Here is a 9,934-nt window from a genome sequence, read left to right as displayed (position 1 = left end):
TATGATCAATATTAGGTCCTTTACAGTGTGATACCATAAAGACATGACATGAAAATTGTTTGAAAGAACTATGTTTATGTTTCATCCTCTCTTCATCCTGCACTTAATCCTGAGCAGAGCTTTCTTACAAAGTAACAAACATAGAGACAAATCTTGCTTCTTTAAAATGATAGCAAAGGAGAAAGACTTAAAATAAAATTTATATGTTATGCCTGAAAATGTTTTCCATGTGCCAGTTCTGAGAATTGTGTGTAGTTACTAATGTCTTCCTGCTACAGAGCTGTTCTAGGAAGGAGCCATTGTCTCTCACCATGAAAAGCAAAGATGAATATAAAATAGGACTACTTGGATTAATGACAAGCTATCTGTGGATTACTTTTTAGATTACATTTTATTGAGAAAAGTCCATGTTAAGGTTTAGCTTTCAGTTTGATTTTGAGACAGGGCTTTTTGTCAGTGGAAGTTGCTTATGGTGGCCTATCAGAGCTTGGTGCAGAATGTCTTTTCTTTGGTAGCTTTGTTCTCCACACTCTGATGACATTTCTTCTTAAATTGGCACATTTTGAATTCTTCTGTGATTTCAGTGGTTGACTTCCCTTTTATTTCTGGGAGGAACAGGTAGATGAGAACCACTGAAATGACCAGCAATAAAGATGAGGAAGCAAAAAGGACCAAGAAGCACCTGGAGTTAAAAATAGAGTAAGATGAGTGATTTCCCTTGCCCAAACAGATTCTTGAAAATTTTTTATTTGTCCCTGTGAAATGAGTAATAAGTTGATTTTACAGAAGGAATATTTATTAATGTTTTCAATCTATTCTTGAGGCAGCAGATGATGTCTGAAGTCTAGGGAAGGGTTTTACATAAATGGCCTCCATATGCCAGTAGTAGTAAGGGATTCACAGCTTTGATCATCTACAAGGCATTTCATCCTACTCCTTGTCCAGACCAACCTGGAAAACCAGTTTAAATGGATAGAGTCAAAGAGAAGATTTGAATCAAATTACATACGACAGCAAAGGGGAAGATCATTCTAGTGGAAGTGGGGCCTAGCCAAATGACAATTCCACCAATTACAAAAGCAGAGGACCTTGTTGAGAGGATGAAGATTTCATTCATGACAGATGTGACGGCTCCAGCTGAGGAAAAACCATTAAAAAAGCAATAGAAACGTTGTAGTTAACCATTTTCCTCAAAGTGAGTGAACCAATGTCACTGGTCAAACACAGCCCCAGTAAGTCAGGATACCATGAGATCATTTAAATTTCATCAGCACAGCCATGTCTATCTGAATTCCCCTACAGACTTCTCTTAGGGTCCATGGAGAGAGATGGACACCCCTGAAGTGCAGTTTCTATCCACCTAAGATGTATGAAATATGCAGACGAATGGCCCTAATGGCCTATTTCTCTCAATTGCCCATAGGAGACACCTGGGTTCTGCTACCATGGGAATTCTGTTAGGTTTTCAAGATATTCATGGTCCTCATGGACAGCTTTTACAATAATAAAGGCTGCCATTTGAATTTGGAGACTGTAATAACTAAAAGTAGTGTTTAGTCAGGGAACTTTCAGAGTTGGTCTTAGGACCAACTCTGGGCATTAATATTGGTCTTAGGAGAGTGAGGTCCTAATAGAGAGCTGTAAGTTTGGTTCTGGCGTTACAGATGTAGCTGATTCAGAGTGACATTGAGAGGATGAGAAAGGACAGAGCAATGCTAAGAGACAGACTATGTGTGCTATCAGGTATCATTCTTTAATAGAGCAGGATTTTACAGGTGAGTTGAGAAAACTGTAATATTTTAGAAGAGGCTACCTCTGACCTTAGGCAAAGACAGAGATGGACCAGTTGAGCCTGTGTGCACTGAACAGCATTCACACCCTCCAAAACAAGTGTTAGTGAGTTGATTAACAAGTAATTTTTGGCTTGAAGCTGTAATCCAGTGAGAGGAAACAGGGTCCTGATTCATCAGGGTCTGAATAATTACAAATAATTTGTTAAAGAAATTGTTTCTTGGGTCATTAGTTCATCAAAAATTGAGACTCCCCCAATTTCAGTCCAAACTAAGCTGCTGATTTTCAAAGATAATATCCACACAGTCTAGTTCTACTTCCATACATTCATGGCCTGTGCTTATCCATGTGGTCCAAGGTTTCCTGTTGTTGCTTTTACTGTTGTACTCACCTTGTCCTATTCCATAGGCAATGATGAATAAAAAGATAAGAATAACACTGCAGTAACGCATCCAGAGGAACTGATCCTAGACAAAGGTGAAAGGAAGGAAGAGAATGAAAATTAATTTTATAGCTGTAGCACAGCTGATCCAAACATACAGGAGAAGCAATATTTGTGAAAAAGCCCATGACACTGAGCTCTGTAGTAGATGCTCACTAGAACTACTTACCTTTCTCTACTGAAAACAGTAGAAGGCCAAAAGTAACCTGCAGTGTTGTATCTACAGAGGTAAGCTGAACTGCACCCTGGTCTGAAAAACAAGTAACAAATTCCAAGCAAATTATAGCATGGGGAAAATTGTTACTGATTTAACCTAATTGTCTTATTGAATTAGACAACTTCAGAGAAATGTTTAAATCTCTTGTGAACCAGAAGATATCTGTGAAACAGAAAGAAGCTGAAAGTTTATGGGCTGAGACCAAGATTGCAATCAGTGCAAAACACTGGCACTGCTGAAGCCGTGATGCTGGGTTCCTCACTGCTTTCCACCATCCAGACTGGAAGTAGCTAGAGAGCTGCACTATGTAGCTGGATCACTTGTATCAAGGGTGGAAATTGGTGGCTGTTGGAAGGGTCAGTACACACTGCTGCTGCTGCAGGAGGCATGGGATAGCAAATGGGAAAGGTGACAGCAAGGATGCCATCCAGGGATTTAAAGGACAGTAGAACAAGACACAGGTGAGGTTTGAAGAGGTCAGGCAGGCAGAGAGCTGGAGGAAAGCTATGCCAGACCAACGGTATTACAAAATGTTTTTCACTGACTGAAAGCCTGATTAAAAAAGATTAACTACAAGGCAGGACAAAAAAAAGCCTTGCAGAGGAGCTCTGAGTTTGTATTCAGAAGATATTCTTCCCTGCTATTTTGGACATGAAAGCTAAGGCTGACTATCTGCCATCCTGCACAAAGAATTCTGATGCAGGTCCACTCCCAGAGATGGATTCATCCTTTCTCAAGAGAAGGGCCTTTCTCTCCCCAGTGAATGACATGGAAACCTCGGTGACTGGTACGGGGTAGATGCATCCTTTTTGACAGCTGTAGTTAAGCAAAGTAAAACCCCACCCTTAGTGTATGTCTGTTTCTAGGACTGGGAGAACAACACTTGCCTGCCATACAGAAGAAAAAAAAAAATAGAAAATAGGATGAGAAGGAGCAGCACAAGAACCATAATCCAAGAACTCTTGCTACAGCTTCTCCTAGTGCAAGAAACACAGAGGAGGTCACATTTACAAATCCATGCAACTTCTTAGGTGAGATCTTTCCAGCATACTGAACGAGGGCATTCATATTTATTCCTAAAGTGAAGAAGACACGAGAGAGCTAAAGCTTCAGAAAGCAAGAGAGAGGATCCCTTTTCATTTCACTTCCGACTAAAGGTAGCTCTCTCCTCTCTCCTGAACTGTTTGCTATATATCCTCCACAACAATAGACTGAAAATGTACCTTTTACTTTAAGCAAGATGTTTAGGTAACTCATCAGATTTCTCTCTCAACAAGAACTCTTGAAGGCAAAGGACAGCTCATCTTACCTTTCCCCAATCTGTTCCTTGTTCCACTGGGGTTACTGTGCATGCCCAGGTACTCCCAGCAGGAAGATTTCTGTATCCACCCCAAAGAAGTCACATTAACATGGAGTAGTGGGGAGTCCTACCACCACCAATGCCCTTGAGGAAGCGCCCAGTCAGGATCATCTCAAAAGACTTGGCTCTACTATTGAAGCCAGTATGCAGCGTGGCTATTATTAGGACCACATCGTTGAACAGCAGATGTTTCTTCCTGTAACAGCAAACAACATGGGTATGATCCACATTTTACTTTTTCGTCTTTGACTAATGTCTGCCTGTTCTCCTCTGGATTTACAGACCAAGCCATGGCCATGTTTAAATCCATCGCTTATAGGACTACCATATCTGATTATGAAAAGGCATGATGTCTTTGCAGGGGAGTGGAAAGGGAGAAGCTAGATTCCTCTTTTCCAGGCTAATACTATGTGAGCACACCATGAGGCTGAAGGAAATTCCTGCAGGATAAATACTGATAAAGAATGGTCTTTTTTGGTCTTTTTCACTTCTTTCCTGTGGGCAAGGCTCCCATCTCAAACACCGCACGTGTCCCCAGAACAAGGCAAATCCAGCTTCACTGAGAACTTGCTTCACTGCCCACCTCAAGCTAAGGAGTTCTGGCTTTGTCCTTTATGGCCACCCTCAAAGAGAGGGTTCTGAATGTGGCCGGAGGGACTTCTGCTTATCTTTGCTGAAACTCTGATTATTCTTACAGAGGAATGAACCTGCACAATTTTTTAAAAGGCTGCAATCAATTAAAAAAAAAAAAAGCTTTTGCCTACAGAATATCTATCCCCTTCTGCACTACTGCAGTGTTGTTTGGCTCCCTAGGATATTATTGCCCAATAAAAGAATTTCAGAGGTTTTTTTTAACTGAAATTTCAGCAAAAATACAGTAATTGTATGGCACCAAAAACTGTGACAAGGGAATCAGAAATAGTTGCATATTCTTGTCTCTCTAATGTACCTAGGTGTAGTTATACATGCTGAGTAAAGTCTGCACCAGAAGGGGGCAGTGAGAATTCTGAAATCCATTATATTAGGTGAGTAATATTTAATTTCTTCCCTTGTTGCAGTGCTGATCAGCAAGCTGTTGGCAAATATGCCTACTTTCCGTATTTTGCAATCAGATACCCACTACACAGACACCCTATCATTCCACCTACACAGTACATAGACACGATGAAGGACCACAATAATGTGTCTCCTGATGCAGCACAGAACTGTATTGCTCCAACAAACTTTCGCTGATAAACTTCTGAATGTACTGGGACAGAAAAAGAGATTTTCATTTCACTGAGGCACTAATGACAATAGTTCTTCATAATGTTTACAACCTAAAAAAAAAATAGATTAATAGTCATTACTAAAAGCATGACTATGGGACACTTATTTGCAAATTAGGATTGATATTTCCTCTCATACAGCCTAATAGTGTAACAGAATCTTTCAAAAATTAATTGTACTCTTTAGTCTGTTGAATCCTGGCTCTCCTACACCAAAATATTGGGACCTTTTATTGATTCTAGTGAAGTGCAAGTGTTCTTGTTGCAGGTAGTGGATACAAAGAGAAAAGGGCTGAACTGAAGGTTGAGACTCAATCAGCTAGTTTTTAATCTTTTTTCTCCATGGCATAATCTTTAAGGAGGGTGTTTCAATATGTTGTCTCCACACAGTTCTGTGGGAAGTTGTCTTTGGAGCAGAGCTCCTAACAATCATGCAAACTCATTTTGTCCTTTGACAGTGGACAGTATGGCATTGGAAAGAGCTGGGAATAAACTCACATAGCAACACCTAACAGATTTTTTAGAGTATCTTCAAAGTGTAAGGCCTAGTCACATGAAGAGCAGTTACAGATGTGACTTTATGAAGGCTTTGCTTATCGGAGAAGTATAATTGATCACAGACATTTGAAAACCAGGTGGGTGGGTTCCACCAATTCCTAGCACCATAATCATTAGCAATAGCTTCTGGTATTGAACCTGAAAAAGATGATGAAACACATCCTAAGTTCCTGATACCAGCATGGCTTTCAGACCATGAGATAATTTATGAGATCTTATATCGTCACATTTCAATGATTAAGAAGGGTTTAAAATGCAAAAACCCATTTTGAATTTTTCAATAATCAAGCAAAATTGCTGGGAAATTGTTAAGATGCAAATCTGCACATTCCTTTATCTTCTTCTCCTGGTTATTAGCAGCTTGAAAAGATGCCGTCTCTAATTCTGTTAGTTCTGCTAGCCACAGAAATAATAATAAAAAAATCATAAAAGCCTTTTTCAGATACTGTTAGTTCTGCTAGCCACAGAAATAATAATAAAAAATCATAAAAGCCTTGTTCAGATAGTTTGTGTTTGCTTTTGTACTAGTAAGAACTTACAGCTTTCTTGAATCCCTTTTTTCCTTCAACTTTGCCTCCTCAGAGACATCATTCACCGGTTTCCGGAGTTTAATCAAGTCTGTCCTCTTAAAACTTACTTTTTTTTACATTTTTTACACTTTTATTATCCCCATAGGAAACTGCATTTTTAGAGTCCCTACTTGAATGACTCCTATTTGAAATGCTGTCTTTCCATGATGTACACTGCATTTTAGAGCACTCTTCAAAAGCACGTGTTTTCAGGCATTTAGTCAGGTCACACCCTAAACATATGAGTATCCTCAAGTATCCTTGAGACTGCAGGGCAGTAGAGTGGGGGAGGAAGGTTCTGTTTTGTCTTTTTCCTTGCTACTATTTTCTCTACCTTCCTCAAAATGCTCATTCTTTCCTGGTTTCCCAGGTCCTCTTTTAAACCTCTCACTCTTTTGTATTTCTAATATATTTTCTGGAGGTGCCATGTAGTCAGTCTTATTGCTGAATCAGTGTTGTCCCAAGCATGTGCTCTGTTGCTCATTTTTGTTACAGGAAGGACTGTTTGATTCCCTTTGCTGTAATCTTTAAAGATCATGCTGCTGTTAGTGACTAGGGCTAGAAGACAAGAAGTTGGATACTCACCAGGTCTGAGAGGAAAACAGCCATTTCCCCTTGAAAACCTGCCTGTTCTGAAAGCCCTTGTCAAGTCTGTCAGATGAGAGATATGTTTTCTATGCTTGGATTATAAGAAGTTGGGATCATAGCACAGAAGTTAAATTCTAACCTTGTGGCTTTTAGTGAATTGTGTCCTCCTCCAACACTGGCCAGGGCCTCTTCTTGCTGGTTTAATTATTCTAAGACCCAGATATGCCAAGCTGATTACAACACCGGTAAACGTACATTCTTCTTGTATTGGGAGAGCTCCTCCTTACTCGCACTGCTAAAATAACTGCATGTTCCTATTGTGCGAGGAGTCAGACAGTGCTACCATCTTTCCTTCAGGAGAGCTGAGTCCCTCTTCACCTCTCTGTCAAGCAGCTTAGGCAGAGTGTGTTTTCCTCCTTTCCAGTCTCCTACAGAGATAAGCCACTTAGTATTGTAGCTGAGCTGTAACACCTCTTCTTGCATGCCAAAAGATTTTCAATTGCTTGAAGTGATTTGAACAATTTCGCGGTTGCAGGACATGAAGTATCTGAATATTGGCGTATTGGGTCCTTGCTAACACCCAGTTCTTTACAGAGGGTCACACTGTTTCCAGAACCACTCAGAAGCCTCCCTCTTACCTCTCTGTAACAACGGAGATGGCCTACAGTGTGCCGGAGTGGGATGCTCATTCTGTTCTGGCTTGAGAATTGATTTTAAGAAGTACTTTTCACCTTAAAAAAAATGAGTTTGAATCAGCTAAAGACTTGACTATTTAAAAAGAGTGTAAGTTAATTCTTGCTTCCTTCAGGCTTCTATGCATTACATATAACGTTTTGTATGACACTGCATACATCGTAGTTCACCCCATACTACAAAGATTTGACTGTCTATGGTTAGTGCCGAAAGGGGAGATGTGAAGGTGGGGTTACAGTTCTGAAGGCAACACGATGGAAGCACGGACATTCCTCCTACAGTCTGCTTTTCACATTACAGCAACTGACAACAGCTCCACGCTGTCCCCTGGGCTGTGTGCCCTGCAGCACAGGGCAAGCTTGCTGACTCACACCTCGACCTTTCTCCTACTGGATGTCCCAGTAACGCTCTCTCTCCAAACCCTCTACCCGGGTGTCTTGTTGCACATCAGTACAGTGAAATAATTCAAGCTGAATTCTTCTTTCCACCCATTCCATTTTCATTGTTCCTGAAATCTTCATCACCTCCACATCAGCTGTGGTTTTGTAATTTATTCCTTCCCCTCTTAGCACAGACTTCTCAAATGTTATCACTTTCTCTTCTAAACCACCCCAGAATCTACCTTTCTCTTCAATTACTACTGCAAAAATCCCTTCTTTATTTAGGTTTTCTCTTGCTTCTTACAAATCCCTCCTCTCAATCTCCAGTCACTTCAACGCTGGCCAGTGCCCTCCCCTCAGCCAAAGATTTTGCTGTCACAGAGAAGACTGCAGCCAGATTGTACAGCTGTCCCCTGTCCTCTCTTACCACCACCACCAGCCACTTTATCTTCTAGGATCAGACCAGAACTGTGTCCAGCAGAATATGTCAGAGCTGTCAGTTGCAAATAGCAGTTGTAGGCAAAAGCATAAGAACTGAGCAAGTGTGCAGTGATGCTTTCCCTGTGCGTCTTCCAGGCCCCAGTGATGTGCAGCCCTGAGACTTTTTCGGTCAGGATGATGTCTTTAGATTTGCTCCTTCCACACATTTGCCAAAGATCCTCTTTGAACTCTTGTAAACTTTTGTTGTTCCCAACTTCTGTGGCAGAAAGGTCTAATGAGATACTTGAACAATTCAGTGTTACTTCTTACTTTCTGTCAGGACACACTAAAAGCTACTTTTGAAATAACTGTCCTTCTCTTTTGCTGTTTCTCTCATTTTATCTTTCCTTTTAACATCTTCTGTTTCCTCTATCAAATTTGAATGTCATATCTCTGTTTCCAGACCTTTTCGTGCTGTCCTGTCCCTTGCAATTCTGTTTTTATTTTTCTTTTCCCTCTCAAAGGAGTTCTGTCAGATTAACAGCAAACCATTTTGCTAGACTCAGACAGCAGTCTTCAGGCACCTTAGAGTGGGGCCACGGGCAGGGAGCAGATAAGCCTGAATGAACTGGAGGGGAAAGGACGATTTGCTCTTTGAGCTGAGGATGGGTAGCTTGGCTGCTGGAAGGATGGACACACATGGCAGCTCTGGGACTTTCTGGAGCAGTTTTTAAACACTTTGTCTGTCTGTGGCCGGATTTTAACATCCAGTTGATCAAACAGTCCCTGTTCCTCTTCCTCCTGTTCGTGTTTCTCCCAGAATACTCATACTGCCGTCTCATTTCTATCTGGCCTCACACTTTTGTTCAGTGCTGTAGTATGGAAAAAGCAAGACTTAAATGCCTAGTATAGATCTTTTACTTATTTTCCTAAAGAAGAGGACAGGATGAGTCTTTCCACCTAGGATTTGAACACTACAAGAAATGTGGTTATTCCAGACCCAGTACTTAGCTCACCCAATACCTTTGGCTTAGAGGGATTTTGTTTTCAAAGATGCCACGTGTTGAACTTGTGTGATCCTGGAAATCAAATAGATACACTGCAGATTCACAAGTACCTCTTTAACTTTTATTCCCAATCCATGCTAGTTTATGGCAGTGTTAATGATTTACCACGCTTTCCCTCTTGCAGATGGTATTTACTAGTAGAAGGGAAGAAGTCAGGCATGCTGGACAAGATCATGCTGTAGAAAGACATGTATAAGCCAATGAGTTTTTAGTGTCTTGTAAGACACTAAAAACTTCCTCACTGGGAAGCAGTAAGGTTGAGAAAGACCAGGCCAAATAAAGACTTTTAAAATAATCAAGGTCTTACCTAATCCTTTCTTTTCACTATACTTTAAATGTTTCTTCTTTTTTTTTCCTGCATTTTTGACCAGAAGAAGGAATTTATGTTGGTTTTTACTGTGGTATTGTGCAACCCGTGACCTCCAGCCTTGAAAGTATAAACTTTGTCTAGCTTTTCTTGTAATATGATGATTGTCATAGGAAGGATGGCTGTGTTGGGCAAGTCCACTGCTCTTAGTATTAGCTCTTGGCACTGCTAGAAATATTGTTAGAGGACGGTGTGAAGATAAAATAGCAGAGCC

The 9,934-nt window shown here is 40.7% G+C and overlaps 1 protein-coding gene across 1 annotated transcript; it reads right to left on the bottom strand.

Annotated features, from left to right (window-relative positions):
• Positions 1-372: 372 nt before the first annotated feature.
• On the bottom strand, positions 373-6,963 carry LOC115346477 (solute carrier family 2, facilitated glucose transporter member 11-like). Its single transcript, XM_041126223.1, is given in 12 exon segments — positions 373-646; positions 648-682; positions 1,010-1,137; positions 2,183-2,258; positions 2,603-2,612; positions 3,391-3,526; positions 3,882-4,006; positions 4,903-4,996; positions 4,999-5,059; positions 5,667-5,774; positions 6,791-6,856; positions 6,933-6,963. Coding segments are annotated over 11 exon segments (963 nt in total). The 5' UTR covers positions 6,815-6,856; positions 6,933-6,963; the 3' UTR covers positions 373-480.
• Between the last annotated feature and the right edge of the window lie 2,971 nt (positions 6,964-9,934).

The sequence above is a fragment of the Aquila chrysaetos genome, chromosome 9 (genome assembly GCF_900496995.4).
Source record: "Aquila chrysaetos chrysaetos chromosome 9, bAquChr1.4, whole genome shotgun sequence".
NCBI lineage: Eukaryota > Metazoa > Chordata > Aves > Accipitriformes > Accipitridae > Aquila > Aquila chrysaetos.
The sequence above is the reverse complement of the archived record's forward strand: the minus strand, read 5'-3'. Positions and strand labels throughout refer to the sequence as shown.